The 22,209-nt window shown below is 42.1% G+C and overlaps 1 protein-coding gene across 9 annotated transcripts in view; it reads left to right on the top strand.

Moving 5' to 3' along the window:
• RUBCNL (rubicon like autophagy enhancer) overlaps positions 1 to 22,209 on the top strand; it is a 163,188-nt gene that overhangs the window by 87,060 nt on the left and 53,919 nt on the right. For 2 of the 9 annotated variants that reach the window (XR_010318202.1, XM_064270115.1), the window contains exon 12: positions 17,278 to 17,428. The exons of 3 other annotated variants lie outside the window; for them this stretch is intronic. Coding sequence is in view for 4 of the 6 variants with exons in the window: in XM_064270115.1 (XP_064126185.1) it covers positions 17,278 to 17,428 (151 nt within the window). In the remaining 2 variants the exon portion in view is untranslated. Of the gene's footprint in view, positions 1 to 129; positions 13,530 to 17,277; positions 17,429 to 22,209 lie in introns of those variants that run through there. 4 more of the 9 variants (XR_010318201.1, XM_064270120.1, XM_064270117.1 and 1 more) reach the window with 4 other exon arrangements.

Genomic DNA, 22,209 nt, shown 5'->3' with positions numbered 1-22,209 from the left:
CTATGTGTTGTAAATCCTATGTCTATGATGTTGGATGAGTTAGGATTATGGGGAGTGATGTTAATGAGGCAGGACTTTATCTACAAGATTGGATTGTGTCTTGAACCAATCTCTTTTGTGATGTGAAAGAGAGAAGCGAGCAGAGAGACATGGGGACCTCACACCACCAAGAAAGCAGCACCAAGAGCAGAGTGCATCCTTTGGACCTGGGGTTCCTGCACAGAGAAGCTGCTAGACCAAGGGAAGATTGATGACAAGGACCTTTCCCCAGAGCTGCACAGAGAAAAAGCCTTCCCCTGGAACTGGCACCCTAAATTTGGACTTCTAGCCTACTAGACTGTGAGAGAATAAATTTCTCTTTGTTAAAGCCATCCCCTTGTGGTATTTCTGTTATAGCCACACCAGATGACTAAGACCGTGTGTAAACAAATCCTTTATTGTAAACCACTTCTCACATTCAGTAATATTTTTGGATATTTTTCCATGCTGTTATGGGTTGAATTGTGTCCCCCAAAAAATACATATTGTAAATCCTAACCTCTGCCTGTGGCTAGAATTCCATTTGGGAATGGATTTTCTTCGTTAACAAGACAGGATTAGTGTAGGGTGTGTCTTAATCTCTTTTGAGATGTAAAATTGATAACACTAGCAAGTGAGAGAAGAGAAATGGGAAAAGATAGGTGCCAAGACACATGGAGATCTCCAAGGAACCAAGAAACAAGCTGAAAAGACAAGGACCTTCATCAGAGCTGACAGAAAGAGAAAGCCTTCCCCTAGAGCTGGCACCCTGAATTCAGACTTCTAGCCTTCTAAACTATTAAAAAAATTTTTTTTTAATTTCTGTTAAAGCCGCCCACTTGTAGTTTTTCTGTGAAATCAGCACTAGATAACTAAGACATGCCAATTCACGTTGATCTATATCGTTATTTTAATGACCTCATAGTATTTAAGTCTGTGGTTCTCCTATAATTTACTTGACTAATTCTTATCTAACTTTTTTGCTGTTATAAATGCCCTGGGATTAGTCATCCACACACACACAGGCATGTACATATTTGTGTGTATATATGTGCCTTTGTTTGCTTGGGGTGGTGGCTTTTCCTCCCTCCCTCTCTTCCTCCCTTCTTCCCTTCATTTCTTCCTTTTCCTCTCTCCCTTCCTCCCTGCCTTCCTCCTTTCCTTCTTTCTTTCCCCTCCTTCTCCCTTTCTCCTTTCCTCCCTCTTCCCTTCCTTCCTTTTAGCTGCTGCTTGGGCAATGGTTTGAAAATTTACCATAAGATAAATTCTAGGAAGTGGAACTACTAGGTCAAAGTGTGAGTACAGTTAACGTTTTTATAAATGTTGCCAAGTTGCCCCCCAGAAATGGTGAATCAATGCAGATGCCCCTGGTAGTATTTGAGTATTCTCATTTTCCTTTAGTTGACCAAACACCACTCTTTTTTTTTTTTTACTTTTTACAGCTTTATTGAGGTATAGTTGACACACGAAACCACATATATTTACAATTTTTTTTAATGGTATTTTAGGTGGTTTATAGAACAAAGTAACTTCTCATTGAAACAGTGCGCATATTGTTTTATGACATTGGTTTAACAACCCTGCAATGTCAACACTCTCCCTTCTCGACCTTGGGTTCTCTGTGACCAGCTTCCCTGTCCCCTTCTGCAGTCTAGTACTTGCCCCTGGGCTGGTGTGTCCCTTTAGTCTTGTTTTGTTTTATGGGCTTGTCTAATCTTTGGATGAAGGGTGAACTTCAGGAGTGGCTTCATTACTGAGCTAAAAGGGTGTCTGGGGGCCATATTCTCAGGCTTTCTTCAGTCTCTGTGAGGCTAATAAGTCTGGTCTTTTTGTGTGTGTGTGAGTTAGAATTTTGTTCTTCATTTTTCTCCAGCTCTGTCCTGGACCCTCTATCGTGATCCCTGTTAGAGCAGTCAGTGGTATTAGCCAGGCACCATCTCGTTGTATTAAACTCATTCTGGTGGGGGCTGTAGTAGATGTGGTCCATTAGTCCTTTGGACTAATCTTTCCCTTGTGTCTTTCTTCATTCTTCCTTGCTGCCGAAGAGGTGAGACCAGTGGAGTATCCTAGATGGCTGCTCACAGGCTTGGAAGACCCCAGACAATACTTACCAAAGTAGAATGTAGAGCATTTTCTTTATAAACTATGTTATGCCAGTTGAGCTAGATGTTCCCTGAGACCATGGTCCCTACAAACTAGTACTCTTTTAAAGCTTTGCTGATCTGTGGAAAGTGATATTTCATTCTTTTAATTTACATTTCTTTAGTTACAAGTGATGAACACTTTACCATGTATTTGTTGAGTGTTATTTTGTGTATCGCCTATTCTTCACCTAATTTTTAGCCTTTTTCTTAAGATTTATGACAACGCCTGTCTTGGTTTCTTAGTGCTGCTATAACAGAAATACCACATATAGGTGACTTTAAGAAACAAATTTATTTTTGCACAGTTTAGGAGACTGAAAGTCTGAATTCAGGACACCAGCTCTCAGGAAGGCTTTGTCTGCTCTGGGGGGGAAGGTGCTTGTCTCAGCTTCTGTATGTTCTTCTTGGAGATCTCCATGTGACATCTGTCCTTCCCCATTCCTGCTTGCTTCTGTGCCTGATCTGCTCCTTTTATATCTCACAAGGGATTGGTTTATGACACACCCTGCGCTGATACGGCCTCATTAACATAACAAAGAAAACTCTGTTCCCAAATGGGATTACATCCACAAGTATGTTGTTGGTGTTGTTAGGTGGCCTCTAGTCCCTTCCAACTCATAGCAGACCCATGTGACAGAGTAGAACTCCCTCACAGGGTTTTCTAGGCTGTAATCTTTTTTTTTTTTTAATCTTTATGGGAGCAGATGGCCAGGTCCTTTCTCCCATGGAGCCACTGGGTGGGTTCCAACCACCAACCTTTTGGTTAGCACCCAAGTGCTTAACCACTGTGCCACCAGGGCTCCTTTCTATAGTTATAGGGGTTAGGATTTACAACACATTTTTGGGGGGTACAATTCAATCCATAACAGCTCCTTAGACAGAAATTTGGGTTTGGATTTTCCATTAAAGCCAAAGTTTGTTAAAATGTTAATTTACACCTCACCTGCTTGGCTGACTTCTGTGGAAGGGCCTTCCCTGTCTGACTCTTTGACATCACTAACCACAAGATGAACGAGGACCCAAGAGGGAAGCATGACATCAGCTGGGTAGGAAAGCTGCTCAGCTGCTCACGATCGCTGTAGCAGACAGGGTTCCACTAGGGGGAAAATTGTATTAAAAAATTATATATATATATAAATCCCTGCTGGGTGGTGAAAACAATTAACACACCCAGCTGCTAACTGAAAGGTTGAAAATTTGGAGTTCAAGTCTACGCAGAGGCACCTCAGAAGAAAGGCCTGCCTATCCGCTTTTGAAAAATCAGCCACTGAAAACTCTGTGGAACATAGTTCTGCTCTGACACACATGGGGTTGCCATGATGAGGAATCAACCTGCTGGCAATTGGTTTATACATATGTAGTAAGGAATTGGCTTACAAAATTGCAGGGCTGGCCAAACAAGTCCAAAACCTGTAGGGTAGGCTGTTAGGAAGGGCAGGCCAGAAACCCTTAAGCAGCAGCTGAAACTGCAGTCCATAGTTGGATTTCTTCCTCCTCAGGGAAACCTCAGTTCTAACCTTATGGCCTTCAACTGATTAGATCAGGCCCATCCAGATTAATCGAGAGTAATCTCCTTTACTTAAAGTCAACTGATTGTAGATGTTAACTGTATCCACAAAATGCCTTCACAGCAACACCTAGCTTAGTGTTTGACTGAATAACTGGGGATTGGTACAGAAAACTGACATCACAGTCCCCAGTCACCCGTCTTCTGAGAAGGGAAGCGCAGGCTCCTTTGCTGAGCAGGAACCTGGTGGGAGAATGGGAGTCAGGACTGGCTGGTGGGAAGGCTCCAGCCAGGGGTCAGTGATTGAATCCCAAGTACACTGGGCAAATCTTGGTAGTGACTTGATGATGCTAATGGTAGAAGTTTTCTGAATCACTTTTTAGCCAGGTGATGAGAAGAGTAAGTTTGTTCTTCACATCAAGTGTTTGGAAAAGAGTTGACTCTTTTCTGAAGTGCAAGGTAGCTTTATTTCTCCCTCCTTTCTACCCTCCCTCGCTCCTTCCCTTTCTGTCCTTCCTTTTTTCTCTAAAACAGTTTAAACTCTTGCAAGGATGATTGGTCATCCATCCAGGGTGCCACCCTAGAAAAAAACAGAAGGAAGCCAGTGGATCCAGTAATTTGAGAATAGATACCACTGTCTTCATCATAAACAATGTTTTCTTGTTTGTATATTGCTAAGTGTCCCCACCCCCACCAGAAGATAATGATAATAGTAATACATTTTTATCAAATTTTAGATTTTACATGCCATTTTCATATTCACATTTTATGTATTATATATTTATCTATCTATCCATTTATTTACCTATTTATTTAATAAATGTTTTCCTTTCACAGCGGCCCCACAATGTTTAATTTGATTACTGTTTCTACTTTCCAGCTGTATCATATTGAGCAGCTTACTTAGCCTCTCTGTGACTCAGTTTTCCCAGCAGAAAAAGGGAAAAATTGATTTATACTTTAATTGTCCTTGTTCTACCACATCCCTTGTTCCTGTGTTTACATGTTCCACAGTTGATTTTTTAAAAGTTTTTAGCTTATGGGGAACAAAGCATCCAGCTCCTTGAATGAAGAACATTTTAGATATTTTAATATTAAAATAAGTGACTAAGACCCCTGTCCACACATCACATTTTCATCATATATGGAAGCCACGTCATTCTGCCGGGCAAGTGCACTAGGACAGCAGCATGTCTGTGGGAGAACTGCTGGGTGTGTTGGGAACTAGCTAACGGGAATGGAATGATGCCATAGGGTATATCCGTTGAGTTACATAACTCCAGCAATTGTTTCTACTAGGGATTTCTGTGTCTTAAACTAAAAACTGGTTCTTTAGAAACAAGGATTATCTCTCATAAGTGGTGCTGGGGGCCCAAACCAGTAGTACTGGGTTTTTAGGAATGCAAATTAGTTTTACCCTGGGGTGGTGGATATGGTTAGTGTCTTGGTTATCTAGTGCTGCCATAACAGAAATACCACAAGTGGATGGCTTTAACAGAGAGAAATTTATTTCCTCACAGTAAAAAACAAAACAAAACAAAAACCAAACCCGTTGCCGTCGAGTCGATCCCAACTCATAGCGACCTCACAGGACAGAGTAGAACTGCCCCACAGAGTTTCCAAGGAGCACCTGGTGGATTTGAACTGCCTACCTTTTGGTTAGCAGTCGTAGTAATTAACCACTACACCAGCAGAAAGTAGGCTAAAAGTCCAAATTCAGGGCGTTGGCTCCAGGGGAAGGCTTTCTCTCTCTGTTGGCTCTGGAGGAAGGTCCTTATCCTCAATCTTCCCTGGTCAAGGAGCTTCTCAGGCACAGGGACCCCCGGTCCAAAGGACATGCTCTGCTCTTGGTGCTGCTTTCTTGGTGGTATGAGGGCCTCAACTCTGTGCTTGTTTCTCTTTCCTTTTATCTCTTAAGAGATAAAAGGTGGTACAGGCCACACCCCAAGATAACTCCCTTTACATTGGATCAAGGAGGTGACCTGAGTAAGGGTGGTGTTAACAATCCTACCCTAATCCTCTCAACATAAAATTAAAATCACAAAATGGAGGATAGCCACACAATACTGGAAATCATGGCCTAACCAAGTTGATACGCATATTTTCTGGGGGGCATAATTCAATCCATAATAGTTAGTGTCCTTAGCTGCTAAGTGAAAGGTTGGAGGTTTGAGTCCACCCAGAGGTGCCTTGGAAGAAAGGCCTGGTGATCTACTTCTGAAAAATCACCCATTGAAAACTCTGTGGAGCTCATTTCTACTCTGATACACGTGGGGTCACCGTGAGTCGAGTTGACTTGATGGCATCTGGTTAAATTAGTTGGAGTACTCCCTTCCTCACTGAGTGTGGCAATAATTGAGAGACAGACAGAGATGATTGATAGAAATTGGATTGGATGGCTGAGCTGTGTCACTAAAGCCTCAACCTTGCATGAATTTTGCTCTGAGTCCCAGGGAGAGGTGGGCACCTGGTGGTCTCCGCCTCATGCAGAGCCTGCCCTGTGGCTGACAGCAGGTGGAGAAAGGAAGCAGGCCGGCAGACCTCAGAGGGAAAGCCCAGGAGGGGCTCAGCCACACACGCCAAGTTCCTTCTCCCGAACCTGCCACAACGACAGTCGCTCCTCTTCCAGGTAGCAGCGGTGATAGTACTGGAAAACTTCCAAGCAGCCCAAATGTGCATAAAGAGGCCTGAAGCATTTCTTCCCTTTTGTATCAGGGAGTAATGATTCTCTGCCTGTTATGGAAACCTGAGGTGTAGGGGAAAGTATTTTCCCCAAATTACTTTACTGTCCAACACTCCTGTTCCAAAAATTTAAACTCAGTCATTAGACACTTTTACCTTTATAGTATTGGCTCATTATAGAAACAAACCAGTTGCCTTCGAGTAGATTCTGCCTCATGATGACCCCATGTGTGTCAGAGTAGACCTGTGCTCCGTAGGGTTTTCAAAGGCTGATTTTTCAGAAGTAGATAGCCAGACCTTTCTTCCGAGGCGCCTTGGGGGTAGACTTAAACCTCCAACCTTAATATTAGCAGCTGAGCACATTAGCCATTTGTACCACCCAGGGACTCCAATTATAGAAATACTACTATGTGGCTGGAAACCCTGGTGGCGTAGTGGTTAAGAGCTACAGCTGCTGATCAAAAGGTCCGCAGTTCAAATCCACCGGGTGATCCTTGGAAACCCTATGGGGCAGTTCTACTCTGTCCACAGGGTCACTATGAGTCAGAATCAACTCGATGGCAATGGGTTTTTGATTTTTATGGGTTTTATTGTTTAATTACAGTTTTTAGTAATCAAACAGAATTTCTGAAAGCATCCTAATCCTTTTAGAGACATGGGAAAGATACCCTGGTCTGTGCGCCTTCTTCTGGAAGTGGGAGAGTTCCTGGAAGAATTGCTACAGCTGTCTGTCTGCTGCACTTTAGGTTGAATTCTTCTTGGCCCAGTCAGAATAGCCCTTCCTGAACCTGCTCCCAGATCCTGGAGGAGCCATCTGTTGGGCCAGCAGCCAGTGGAGGCACCGCAGGGCCTTGATTCTCTCTCCCAATCCAGACCAAAGTGTTGTTGGAAATCTGGCACTTTAGCTCAGCATAATAACACATCATGGCAATCCCCATCAGCTTAGCATGACTTCTGTTTTCTTTTTACATTCTGAGTGTTAAAATACCATATGCTGATGGAAAAATTGCATTAAGGGTAGGGTTACACAGCTGATTACTGTAATTGCTGTCCAGTTGTACACCTGTAAAAAGTTGAACTGGCAAAAGTTATATGTTAGATTTACAACAATGACCAAAAAAAAAAGAGTAGTTGCTTGAGGCTGCTTAAGAACAACCAAAAACTTCATGGAATTTTGTGGTTTAGGGTCTTGGTTTCATGGGACATGCCAGATAACTGGCCTAACATGTTTAGTTCTTCTGTTCTAACTCCTAGTTTGTTGTGCAATGCCTGGGGTTTTAAAAGCTTGTCCAAGGCGTGACAACTGGTCTCTATTCACCTGGAGCAACAGAGGAACATGGAGAGTCAGGAATGGGATCAGGAATATTCCATAGGATATGGACTGTGTGGCTAATTGCCTTCATAAGCAACTGCCTCCTTTGCCATGAAACCAGAAGAACTGAATGGTCCCCGGCTACCATGATTGAACATTTTGATCAAAGAGTTCATAGAAGAATCCTGATCAAAAGGGGAAAAATGCAGAATAGAATTTCAAATTCTCATGGACTTCAGAATTTCTGGAGCCAAGAGGGCTGGACGAACCCCTGAAATTATTGCCCTGAGATAATCTTTTGGTGCAGCAGTTAAAGCACCCAGCTGCTAACCAAAAGGTCGATGGTTCAAATCCACTAGCCACTCTGCAGGAGAAAAATGTGACAGTCTGCTCCTGTAAAGATTACAGCCTTGGAAATCCTATGGGGCAGTTCTACTCTGTCCTATAGAGATGCTATGAGTCAGAATTGACTCGATGGCACTTGGTTGGGTCAGGTTGGAGAATCATCTTTAAAACTTAAACCAAAAATATTCCCTGAAGTCATCTTAAAATGAAACAATAGTTTAGCTTAACTAGTAAAAAAAAGTCTGCCTTGAGCATTATGCTCTTTTAAGAACTACCTATATGGGTTCAAAGTGACAACAGTAACTCAAAAGATAGGAACCTTACAGGGCAGTGTGTTTATGTTAATGAGGGAGGAACAACTCAGAAAAGGAGGGTGAGAATGGTTGCACAGCTCAAAGAATATAATCAATGTCACTGAATTGTACATGTAGAAATGATTGAATTGGTGTATGTTTTGCTGTGTATATTCTTAACAATGACAACAAAATACAGTTAAGAAAAATAAAGCACCATGTGTACCACAATGAAATATCATTACACATACATTAAAGTGTCTAGAATTGAAAAGCTGACGATATCAAATGGTGCTGAGGCTGTGGAGCAACAGGAACCCTCATACATTGCAGAGGGGACGGTAAGATGCTGTAGCTGTTTTGGGAAGTGATGTGGTAGAGACTGAGGTTTAAGCATAGATCAAAATGGTCAGTGAAAGTCTCTCTGCGGTGATGACATTTGGACTGAGGCTTAAGTAACAACTTTGCAGACATGCAAAGTTCTGGGGCCAGAGCATCCATGGCAGAAACAGCAAATGCAAAAGAGCTCAGGTGCAAAGGTGGCTGCTATGTCCAGAAAGCAGAAAGAAGGCCACAGCTGGAGCAAGGTCAGGAATGGACATTATGTAACGATACAAGGAGCACTGGTGGGGCAAATGGTTAAGAACTCGTCTGCTAACCTAAAGGTTGGTGGTTCAAATCCACCCAGCGACTCTGCAGAAGAAAGACCTGGCGATCTGCCCACATAAAGATTACACCCAAGAAAACCCTATGAGGCAGTTCTACTGTGTAACACATGGGATCACCATGAGTTGGAGTTGACTCAGTGGCACCCAACAACAATAACATCAGAGAGCAGACGGGGGCTCGATGTGTAAGGCTCCTGAGGCCACAGTAACGAGTTTGAATTTAATACTATGTGTGGTGGAAACCTGTTAGAGGGTCATAAGAAGGGGAGCAGTGTGATCTTCTCTACATTTGAAAGTGGTTGCTCTAGAATGGAGTGTTTGGGGGAAGAAATAGCGGTGGGGTGATCATTTGGAGGTGGTTCCTGGAGTCCAGGTGAATGATAATGGCGTCTGATACTGTAGTGGTAGCAGTGGAGGTTGGAAGAAGTGAATGGGCTATTGTACAGGGACTAACACTGTGATGAAGAAGACCTTGAAATATACTTACACTCTAATGTGAGGTGAAGAAATGCAGAAAAAATTATGCCCTTGCCATGGTGACAACTGGAAGCCCCAGTGGCATAGTGGTTAACCAAAAGGTCGGCAGTTCGAATCCACCAGGCACTCCTAGGAAACTCTATGGGGCAGCTCTACTCTGTCTTATAGGGTCACTATGAGTCGGAATCAGTTCAACGGCAATGGGTTTTTGTTTGATTTATGATGACAACTAGGTGCCAACTCAGCACATGTGGAAGATTGGTTGAGATTAATACTGTCTCCTCCCCACCCCCCTCCCCATTTCTATGATGGTTACAATGCTTAAAACCAGAAACAGCAGTGGCCATCAAGTTGACTGTGACTTGGGGGAGACCCCGTATCTGTCAGAGTAGAACGGTGCTCCATATGGTTTTCAGGAGCTGATTTTTCAGAATTAGATCTCCAACCTTTCTTCTAAGGTGCCTCTGGGGGGACGCAGCTCTAACCTTTCGGTTAGCAGCCGAATTCATTAGCTGTTTGTTTGCACTGCCCATGGAAAGGGGAAAAAAAATTATCCCTCTCTACAGTAGGTGGCAGCATTGCTTCTAGTTCTATGCATCACGAGCCTCAAGCAGAGAACAGGGCACAGATGAATCAAAAGATAGCATTTCAAGCTCACCTTTAGCATCGGGGAGGAGAAAAGCTCATCAGTAGCTGTCGTTGCCTACAAAGTCAGCCCTTGGGAAGGTGATTGAGCAGACTGCGACTTAAACGGACCATTTTCCATAAGGACATAAAGCCACCTTTTTAAAAGGAAGAGTAGCTTTTCAAGTACCACGTGTACCCAGAGTGGTTTCCTGGTAAGTCTGAGGTGTCTTTACCTTGATGGGAGGGTCTCCCATGGCTGTGTCTTCAAGCCTGTTGGGGGGCTGGGTAGCACAGCGGGTAGGAGCCACAGGATCCAGCCCGCTTGGATTTGAATCCTGGCTCATGCACTTACTAGTCCTGTAACTTTGAGCAAGTTATTCCACCTCGTGTGTCTCAGTCTCCTCATCTGTGAAATGGGGATAATAGCAGCACCTGCCATAGGAGGAGGCTGTAAAGATTACACGCATTGTAATATGAAGCATTTAGAGCAGCTCTGGCTTTGTGATAAGCGCGGCATGAGCGTTAGCTGATAGCATCAGCATTACGTGTGCTATGGGGGTGAGAATGCTTTGCTGACTGCCAAGTACTCATTGCCCCAAATCAGGAGCGACTGGCCATGGAGGACCCCCTCACTTTCCCAGGGTTAGGATGTGGGTAGAAACCCCAAGTTGGAGCAGACTGAGAGAGGCATAGGTGAATCCTTGCTTCTAGAATGGACTGCACCAAGCACATCGAGAGGCAGGGTGGGGCCTAAATTTGCACCTAGCCCAACTTCTGCTCCCCATCTCAGAATTTAGCCTCTGCTTGAACACTTTCAGAAATCACATCTTACTCTATGGCTGACGCTGCATCTGCCTTTCTATCGTTTAGATCCCTTAATCCTAATTGCTGCCTCCCGTCTGTCAGTTTGTCATATTGTGGTGGCTTGCATATTTCTGTGATGCTGGAAGCTATGCCACTGGTATTTAAAATACCAGCAAGGTCACTCATGGTGGAGAAGTTTCATTGGCGCTTCCAGACTAAGATAGACTATGAATAAAGGCTGGCAATCTACTTGGGAAAATTAGCCAATGAAAACCTTATGGATCACAGCAGAACATTGTCTGACTGGCTTTGGAGGAATCCGTGACTGGAGGAGGACATCATGTTTGGTAAAGTAAAGGGCCAGCAAGGATGTGGGAGACCCTTGGTGAGATGGATTGATACAATAGCCGCAACGATGGACTTGAGCACGCCGGCATTTTTGAGGATGTCGTGGGAGCAGACAACATTTTATTCTGTTGTACATAAGGCTGCTATGAGTCAGAGCTGACTAGATGGCAGCTATCTATCTGTCTATCTAATTCTAATTGCACATTGAAATCAGCCTTGTAAATGGGAATCTACTCTCATTCTGGAAGTTCTTCAGGACAAAGAGATGTAGGACCCCTACTTTGACCCCATACACCATCACTGTTGAAGAACTGATAAGGAAGAGGGACTGTTGGAAAGTTAATTGAGGAAATGAGTCTCTGAACTTACCCTCTCCCTGGCTTTTGGTTGAAAAGCAGAAATTCGCTACAGTAGGACCTTCACCACAGGGCCAGCCAGGAGCTGGCCTTGCCTTTGGCGAAGGTCTGAATGTCCCAGGTCTGTGAGCTGCTTCCACAGGAGCAACACAAACAGAATGCAGCATTTGAATGTCTGTGAGGCAGCACCAGCAACAGAGCCGAGGGAGGGCGGTCTCCAGATCCTACTCCCAGCCTACATTGTTAGTGCCGCCCCGGAGAAGCTAAAAGAGGGCTGAAGTCCAAAGGACTAGGGCTTGTCTGGGCAACATGGCTCTTACATGCATCACTCCAGTTGTGAGATGGAAAAAAGCAAGTCCCTTCACCTTTTTGGGCCTTCATTTCCTCACTAGTAAGATGGTAAGTGGAGTTCCTGGGAGGTGCAAATGGTTAAAGCACTTGCCTGCTAACTGAAAGATTGGAAGTTTGAGTTCACTCAGAGGTGCCTCAGAAGAAAGGCCTGGCAATCTGCTTCTGAACAATCAGCCGTTGAAAACCTTGTGGAGCGCAGTTCTACTCTGACACACATGGGGCCGCCGTGAGTTGAAATCGACTCAAAGGCAACTGGTTACTGGTTAAGATGAGAACAAATGAACTAAATTAGGGTTCCCAAAAGTGCTTTCCCTGGAGTATTAATCTTTTGAGTTACACCACGAAGGAAAAAATTCTATGGTCTACAGCAGTGGTTCTTAACTAGGAGAAATTGCTATGAGTTGGAATCGACTCGCCAGCAACAAGTCTGGTTTTTGGTTTTTTCCCAAGGGACATTTGTCAACATGTTTGATTGTCATAACTGTCTGTTTAGTGGATGGAGGCCAAGGATACCACTAAACATAATACAATAAACGGAACAGTCCCCCGCAACAAGGAATTATTCGGCCCAAAGTGTTAATAGTGTTAGGAACTATGGTCTAATAAGAAGCTCTGGTCTAACGAGTTCGAGATATACGGGGCACACTCTGTCACTGCCTTTCTCAATTCACATTAGCATAATGAAGGCACAGAGAAGTCCCGCAGGAAATTTTCTTTACCTTCCCAGGCATGTATGATCATGGAACACGCCTGCCCCCCGCCCAACACACACACACTTATAACTTTACTATCATCACACAGAACTGCCTCTTGATAGTCAGCCACATGGGCAAATCCTGGTTAGATGATCTCTAAAGTTATTTTCTGTTCTGAAAAAAAATGTTGAAAATTTTTCTTTCCTCTGATGAGGTAATATAGTGTCAGGTTTTGAATGAATACGGCTCAGAACCAAATTGCTTGAGTTGAATCCTGCTCCGAGACCTGTTAGCTGGATGACTTTGGACAAGTTATTTAACCCTCTGGTTCCTGAGTTCTAACATGGTAGTGTAGTGACAGCACCACCTATCACTTAGGGATGTTGTAAGGCTTAAATGGGACCACATATGCGAAGTTTGGAGATTAACACCAGACACCTGGTAAGCCCTTGATTAAATTTTGATTATTATTATATAAGGTTTTTTGGTTGTTCTTGTAATTTCCTGAAGATGCTGTCGCTGTTCTAGGCATCATATCTGCCCACAAGAGGACACTGTTTACACAGGCTTGCCACAAAATGTTTTCAAAGTTCTGTCAGGGACAGGTAGCTTGGCTTGTGTCCTTGGTCTGATTTCTCATGAACTGCTGAGCTATAGATTTCGAGCTAGAAGGGACCCTGCAAATGATATAATTCAATCATCTTATTTTGCAATTATGAGACAAAGGAGGTTAAATACAAACCCAGTGAGTGTGATTTACAAAACCGACAGAGTGGCAGGAAAAATAACTCCAAGTACACTCTCTATGGGAGGTAGGACAGAAACACCACTTTCTGGGAAGAAGAAGAAAAAGACATCAAATATGTTAACAGTAGGGCCAGGCTGAAATAGAAGGAATAAATCCATTGAGTAGTGTGAGTGGGGGGGGGGGGGTGGGGGGGGGGTGTGTGAGAGAGAGAAAGATGACATGTTTACCAAAAAAAAAAAAAAGAGATGGAAACACCAGATACTGGTTCTTGGCTCCAAATCAGCTCAGGCCCATAAGTACTTACAGTTTATCTGACAAGCTGAGCTTCAGAACGCCGTTCACGCCCACGGCCCCTGTGACTCTATCAGCCATATTGTGGAACTTCTCTATCCCCTCCAAACACAAAGGGCCCAAGGGTGTCCAATCCTTGAACTGGCCTTGGACAGAGAAGCTGAGCTGAGCAGATTCCTATTCTCTGAGATCTAAATTATCAGATGGAGGTGGGGAGCGTGTGAGTTCAAGAAACATCATGAGGTAGAAAGGGGTGACGGTGGCCGTGAAAGTCACACACGGACCAGGGGGTGAGAGGACAGAACTCATGCATCAGTGGAGGAATACGCAGACTGAGAGAAGCAGAAGGCGGTGAGGCCGGCTGAGACTGTGTGTCCATGGAAGAGCTGGAGGAGGAGCTGGGCTCCTAGGACAGCCGTCGTCTCCTTGTTTAGAAGCAACTTGTGTAGGTCCCTAGTTTCCTGCAACTAAACTGCTTAACAAAGACAACGTTTCGAAGACATCAGTTTGGCGAAGCTCTGGTGGCACTGTGGTTAAGAACTCAGCTGCTAACCCAAAAGTTGGCAGTTCGACTCCACCAGCTGCTCCTCGGAAACCCTGTGGGGTAGTTCTCCTGTGTCCTGTAGGGGTCGTTGTGAGTCGGAATTGCCTCCATGGCAACTTTTTTTTTCTTTACATCAGATTGGAAACGTCATGACAAAGACAACATTGATGGTGAGTGTTTATGGAGTGGAATCTCATTGTAAGAAAGCCTGCGGGTGTGCATGGGATCAGGGAAAAGAGTGGAAGGGGCTGCTTCTCTTTCTTCACTTCTTTCCTTCATCTCCCTCTTGTTCTCCTCCTGCTTATCTCTGACAGCAATTTTAAGCCAACGTAGTTTTTCTTGGTGCTTATGTAAAAAGCCTTGTTTTCAGTCTCAAATTCGGATTATTGCCGTTCTGCAGGAAAGCAGTTGACTTTTGTATATTAACTTTGTATCCTTTTACCTCGTTTATTAGTTTTAGGAGTTTTATTGTCAATTTTTTGGTATTTTCTACGTAGACGATCATATCATCCACAAACAGTTTTATTTCTTCCTTTGCAGTCTCTGTACATTTTATTTCATTTTCTTGTCTAATTGCCTTAGCTAGGATTTCTAGTCCAGTGTTGAGTAGAAGTGGTGAGAAAGTACATCTTTGTCTTGTTCCCGATCTTAGGAGGGAAAGCATCTCTTTCTCATTATTAAGTATGATGTTAGCTGTAGGCTTTTGTAAATGTTCTTTATCAAGTTGAGGAAGTTTTCTTCTATTCCTAGTTTGCTGGGAGTTTTTATCGTGAATTAGTGTTGGATTTTGTCAAAGGATTTTTCATTTAATAATGATTTTAAAAGGCTTTTTATTTTGAAATAGTTTCAGAGTTACAGAAAAGTTATAGAGTACAAAGAATTCCCATACATTGTTTGCTCAGGTTCTCCAAATGTTGACATTTTACTGACATTTCTTTGTGTGTGTGCTTCTGAAATATTGGGGAATAAATTGCAGATGTTGTTGCCTTTTACTTTCAAATATTTTCTGGGGTATTTTCCTAAAAATAAGGACATTCTGTTATGTAATCACGGCTCAAAGATTCAAAGATGAAAACCGGGAAATTAAACATTGATAAGATAGTACAGTATTATCTTTAAAAAAAAAAATCTGTAAACCTATCGCTTCTTAGCCTTTTGGCCAAGGTCAAGTATAAAACATCTAAAGAACTTACTCAAATTTTACTATTCATGGCCTAAACTAGAAGCATACATTGTGTTTGTCATTTCTCTTTAATTTTCCTTAGTCTGGGAGAGTTGCTCGGTTTTTCCGTCTTTCATTACCTTGACATTTTTTAAGAGTCCAAAACCAAAACCCAGTGCTGTTGATTCTGACTCATACAGACTAGTTCTTTTGCAGAACATTCCTCAATCTGGGGTTTTCTGATGTTTCCTCATGATTGTAATCATGTTATATATCAAAAAAATCAAACCCATTGCTGTCAAGTTAATTTCAACTCATAGCGACCCTGCAGGACAGAGTAGAACTGTCCCACAGGGTTTCCTAGACTGTAATCTTTATGGGACAGATCGCCAGGTCTTTTCTTCTGCAGAGCTGCTGGTGGGTTGAACTGCAGTAATATCATGGAAGTGAGGCTGTTCCCTTTTCAGTGCAGGGGTCACACCTTTTTAAAGTCGCTCACTCACCTCTGCAGGGAAAAAGTGATCCAATACATTACTGGAGTGTAGGGAACCTCCAGCCAACACCTAAGCCTTTGAGAAAAGCTGAGCTTGGAAACCCTGGTGGCATAGTGGCTAAGAGCTCGGGCTGCTAACCAAAAGGTTGGCGGTATGAATCCACCAGCCACTACTTGGAAACTCTATGGGGCAGTTCTGCTCTGTCCTGAAGAGTCACTATGAGTTGGCCTTGACGGCAGTGGGTATTTTTTTTTTTTTTTTATGGAAGAAGTGACACTTGAAATTAATTTTGAAGAACAACAATAAAAAAGTTATTGAGATAAAGACTGAGGGGAAGGAATTACGAAAGAAGAAACACCTCACTTATTTGGAGGTGAGAGCCTGTTGCTTTGGAGGCCTACTGGTAGCCTTGTGTGGCCATTATAGATGCCTGGACTTATCACGCTCTGTTTGACTCACCCTTGGGCCTTTGCCAATCAGAGGCATCTGGATTCTAGAAGACAAGGAAGCCAGAGGAGACAAAGTCATCGTTCAAATCTTCTGCTTAGGACCCAAAGAAAAAGCTCCAGCCCTGCCCCCAGCCCTTTGATTAGAGGTGATTAACTTTAGAGGTAAAAGGCAGAGTCTGTTTGGAACTTTTTTCAGCTCAGCCATCCCTCACATTTCCTGTCAAATTTCACAATGTCGATATTGCGATAGCAGCGAACGGGTGAATATATGTGGAAGAGAGAAGAACAATATCACCCAACATAATTTTAAAGACAAATGGGAAAAAAATATTCCTTCTCTTCTGAAGCAGTGGAAGTAACCTTAATCTATTTCGTGATACCCTTTTTGAAATATACTCTCATGTTACTTCTGTATTTAAAATTCAGTAAGACAAAAATTAAGGAGCCCTGGTGGCACTGTGGTTAAGCGCTTGGCTGCTAACCAAAAAGTCAGCGGTTCAAACCCACCATCTGTTCCGCAGGGGAGAGATGTGGCAGCCTGCTTCTCTAATGATTACAGCCTTAGAAACCCTAATTGGCTTGCATAAAGATTACAGTCATGGAAACCCTATGCGGTAATTCTACTCTGTCCTATAGGGTTGTTATAGGGTTATGAGTCAGAATAGACTTGATGGCAAAGGATTTGGTTTTGGAAGACAAAAATTTTGTTTTCATCATATATTTCAGAAATGTTTTTGAAAAATGATGCTGTGTGATAGCACCTTCCACCTCCCTCCTGTCACATTAAAGTGACTCCAAAGGGAGTAACAAATACAAACGTCCAAGAGGACAAAACAGATTGGATAGGAGACAGCATCACACTGAGTGAGAGTTCAACATAGTTTTGGTTGATGGAGGATTTGTAACTGATGTGGGTATCTGTGGAGGGAGAGCTTGAATGGGAACCTGTCATTCCCCTACAGATCCACAGAAAAGCTGAGAACAGGAGGGTGTGAGGTACCACGTGGCAGAGCCGGGAGCAGTCGGAAATGTTGGAAGTCTCTATCTGCAGTTGTTAGACACCCTCCTCATCCTCATAAAGTTATGCATCTACTGTCTCAGCCCCCAGAGACTGTAAGTTAATTCTCTAGAGAAACTGAATTTGAGAAACTAGGCAGAATCTTAGTGAAGGGGAGTGGAAGAGATGGGATAGAAGGTGAAAACAAAGGAATGAAGTGAAAATCCACACAATGAATAGTAGGCTATCAGCCCCCTGCCCCTACTCTTTGGTTCCAGGAAGCTGGCAGCCAGGCTTACAATCCTCTCCATCTCTGGGAAGAAGATTTAAGAATTCTTTTCTGGAGTGTATGAATGGACTGGAGAAAATAGCCTAGGCATTAATAAGGAAGCTTCCTGGCACAATGGTTAAGCACTTGACTGCTAACCAAAAGGTCAGTGGTTCACACCCACCAACCACTCCACGGGAGAAAAGACATGGCAATCTGCTCCCATAAAGATTACAGCCTAGGAAACCCTTTGGGACAGCTCTACGCTGACATATAGGGTGGCTATGAATCCGAATCGACTGGACAGCACACTAATAACAACAACCAATGAAGAAGTGAAGTTGCCAACTGATTTGCCTCAGTGAGTCCCCAGCGGCACTCACAAGCTGAGCTTGCAATTAGCTTCTTAGTGCTTCATGCTTAAATATGAATGAATGATCAAGATCACCCAATACCTGTAGGTAGGTTCCAAAATGAAAGAGAAAGCAAAAAAACAAGCAGGAAAAAAAAAAAAAAAAAAGAATCTGGAGCAAACAGATTATGCTGAGAGCAAACTTTTAAATATTAATATTCTTCTGTAGGTGGGAGGAAGAAGGGGATGACTCTAGAAGGGTAGCATCAGGAGGTCTTTGTGGTGATGAAACAGTTCCGTATCTTCATTACATTGATGGCTACTTAAATCTACACATATGATAAAGCAACATAGGGCTTTACACTCACATTATACCAATATAAACTTCCTGGCTTTAATACTATGCTATAATTATGTAAGATTTAACCATTGGCAGGCGGAGTGAAGGGTACTTGGGACCTGCCTGTTCGATCTGTGTAGCTTCCTGTAAATCTATAATCATTTCAAAACAAAAAGCTAAAGCAATTAATATTCTCAGTGAATTAAGAGAAGATATTAAATCCTGAACAAGAAGAGGAAACCATGAAAAAAATCAAAGGAAGGAAAATTCTTTGAAGTCAAAAATGGGACATGTCAAAAATTAAAGGGGTGGAAAGATAATATTGAAGAAATCTCATATGAAATAGAAGTGAAGTTGAAGCAATGAAAAAAATGAGAGGAAAACAAGACAGCTTGAGAGGTCCAGTATGAACTACCATATTTTTATGCAAATAACATGCTTATTATACGTTGTTTTGCCAATTGAGGTCTTCCCCCGTGAGGTATTTTCATAAGTGCAAAATGCTAATTTTTTTTTTACAGCAACATGTAAAAATAAGTTTAACACACGTTATTTGTGTAAAAACATGCCAATAAGGGTTTCATAAAAGGGAATAGAGAAGACGGGAGGAACTCATCAAAGCAATAAAATGAGATAATTTCCCAAAACTGAAGGACTTGACTTCCCTGATAACAGGGCTCACTGAGTTCCCCACAGAACAAATGAAAAAAGACCCACATCAAAGCTCAATGATTCTAAAAGTTTCTGGAGAGAAAAAGATCAGTCCCCAAAAGAACATGAATCAGACTGGCATTAGATCAATAAATATCAAACAACAGAATTTAGGAGATAATGAAACAAAACCTTTAAGTTTTGAGTGACAATGTCTTCAATTAGGAATTCTGTAACTACACACATCGAGGTTAAAATAAAGGCATTTTCAGATACATTAAAAAAAAACTGCCGTCAAGTCCATTCCAACTCATAGCAACCCCATAGAATGGAGTAGAACTGCCCCATAGAGTTTCCAAGGAGCACCTGGTGGATTCAAACTGCTGACCTTTTGGTTAGCAGTTGTAGCATTTAACCACTATGCCACCAGGGTTTCCATTTTCAGATATAGAAGCCCTCAGAACAATGATCTTCCTTGTATATTTTTCTTAGAAAACTACTAAAGCATGTGCTCCACCAAAACAAAGGAGTAAACCAAAAAGGGGCCAACATGGGATCTAGGAACCAGAGGGTCTAACACAGGTGAATGGTAAAAGAAAAGTCCTGAGATGACAGTGAAAGAAAATGACAGGATAAAACTTGTGCAATAGGCCTGGGCAGAAAACAGTCTGGCTTGGAGTAGGAGGATAGAAGTCTCCAGGAAACATGTAAAAAATGACTGACACTTTTCAGTGTCTGCAAAGTATTATTGATAGGCACATGACAGAAATGAAGTATTAGGAAAAAATTAGCCATAGATACATAAAATATTTCGCAGATAAAAAACAAAGCAAATATTTATTCTAGGAAAAATGAAGAGTTATACCATAAAGGGACTGGTCATAGTGCACAAGTCACTGAGCAGGGGCAATATTAGACTTCACATACCTGTTGTTGTTAGTTGCCCTCAAGCCGATTCTGACTCATGGCAACCCCAGTTGTGCAGAGTAGAACTGTACTCCATAGGGTTTTCAAGACCGTGACCTTTTGGAAGCAGATTGCCAGGCCTTGCTTTTGAGGCACCTCTGGCTAGATTTGAATTGCCGACTTTTCAATTAATAGTCCAGCAGTTAACTCACCCAGGGACTCCTTTTACATATTTATACCAGGGAAATATTAGACAGGAAAGGGGGATAGGAAATGAATAGGTTAGATTTTTTTCCACTGTAACAAAGTCAATCAATAGTATCTAAAATAGATAAAACAATTTAAGTAGGACCTGGCCATCTAATTCTGAAAATAATTGGCCAGTGAAAACATTATGGATAGCAGTGGAATGTTGTCTGATATAGTGCCAAAAGATGACCCCTCAGGTTGGAAAGCACTCAAAATACAACTGAGGAAGAGCTGCCTCTTCAAAGTAGAGTCAACCTTATTGACATGGATGGAGTAAAGCTTTTAGGACCTTCATTTGCTGATGTGGCATGACTCAAAATGAGACTAAACAGCTACAAATATCCATTAATAATTGGAACATGGAATGTAAAAAGTATGAATCTAGGAAAATTGGGAATTGTCAAAAATGAAATGGAATGCATAAACATTGGTATCCTAGGCATTGGTAAGCTGAAATGGACTGGTATTGGCCATTTTGAAATTGGACAATCATGTGGTCTACTATACCGGCAATGACAACTTGAAGAGGTATGACGTTCCATTCATTCTCAAAAGAACATTTCAAGATCTGTCCTGAAGTACAGCACTATCAGTGATAGGATAATATCCATACACCTACAAGGAAGACTAAGTTAATACGAGTGTTATTCAAATTTACACACCAACCACTAATGCCAAAGATGAAGAAATTGAAGATTTTTACCAACTTCTGCAGTCTGAAATTGATGAAACATGCAATCAAGATGCATTGATAATTACTGGTGATTGGAATGTGAAAGTTGGAAACGAAGAAGGATCAGTAATTGGAAAACGTGGCCTTGGTGATAGAAATGATGTGGGAAATCACATGATAGAATTTTCCAAGACTAACGACTTAATTCATTGCAAATACCTTTTTCAATAACATAAATGGTTACTATACATGTGGACATCACTAGATGGAATACACTGGAGTCAAATTGACTACATCTGGTGGAAAGAGACGATGGAAAAACTCAATATCATCAATTAGAATAAGGCCAGGAGCTGACTGCAGAACAAACCATCAGTTGGTCATATGAAAGTTCAAGCTGAAGCTGCAGAAAATTAAAACAAGCCCACGAGAGCCTTGAGTATATTCCATCTGAATTTAGAGATCATATCAAGAGTAGATTTGACACATTGAACACTAATGACCAAAGACCAAATGAGTTGTGGGATGACATCAGAGACATCATACACAAAGAGAGCAAAAGGTCATTAAAAAGACAGGAAAGAAATAAAAAACCAAAATGAATGTTAGAAGAGACTCTGAAACTTGCTCTTGAATGTAGAGTGGCAAAAGCAAATGGAAGAAATGAAAAAGTAAAAGAGCTGAATAGAAGATTTCAAAGGGCAGTTCAAGAAGACAAAGTAAAGCATTATAATGAAATGTGCAAAGATGGAATTAGAAAACCAGAAAGGAACAACATGCTTGGCATTTCTCAAGCTGAAAGAACTGAAGGAAAAATTCAAGCCTCGAGTTGCAATAGAAGGTTTCAATGGGCAAAATATTAAACGACGCAGGAAGCATCAAAAAAAGATGGAATGAATACACAGAGTCATTGTACCAAAAAGAATTGATCGATGTTTAGCCATTTCAGGAAATACCATAGGATCAAGAAACCATTGGTACTGAAGGAAGAAGTCCAAGCTGTACTGAAAGGCATTGGTGAAAAACAAATCTCCAGGAATTGATGGAATACCAACTGAGATGTTTCAACAAATGGATGCAACACTGGAAGTGCACACTTGTTTATACCAAGAAATTTGGAAGAAGTTACCTGGCCAACTGACTAGAAGAGATCCATATTTGTGCCCATTCCAAAGAAAGGTGATCCGATGGAATTTGGAAATTATCAATGATATCATTAGTATCCCATGCAGGTTAAATTATGCTGAAGATAATTCAAAAATGGTTGCAGCAGCACATAGACAGGGAACTGCCAGAAATTCAAGCTATATTCTGAACAGAAAGTGGAACAAGGAATATCATTGCTAATGTCAGATGGATCCTGGCTGAAAACAGAGAATGCCAGAAAGATGTTTACCTGTTTTATTGCCTATGCAAAAGCATTTGACTGTGTGGACCATAGCAAATTATGGATAACAT

Source organism: Loxodonta africana, chromosome 17 (genome assembly GCF_030014295.1).
Source record: "Loxodonta africana isolate mLoxAfr1 chromosome 17, mLoxAfr1.hap2, whole genome shotgun sequence".
Lineage (NCBI taxonomy): Eukaryota > Metazoa > Chordata > Mammalia > Proboscidea > Elephantidae > Loxodonta > Loxodonta africana.
Note: the sequence above shows the minus strand (reverse complement) of the source record. Positions and strands in the feature narration are given on the sequence as shown.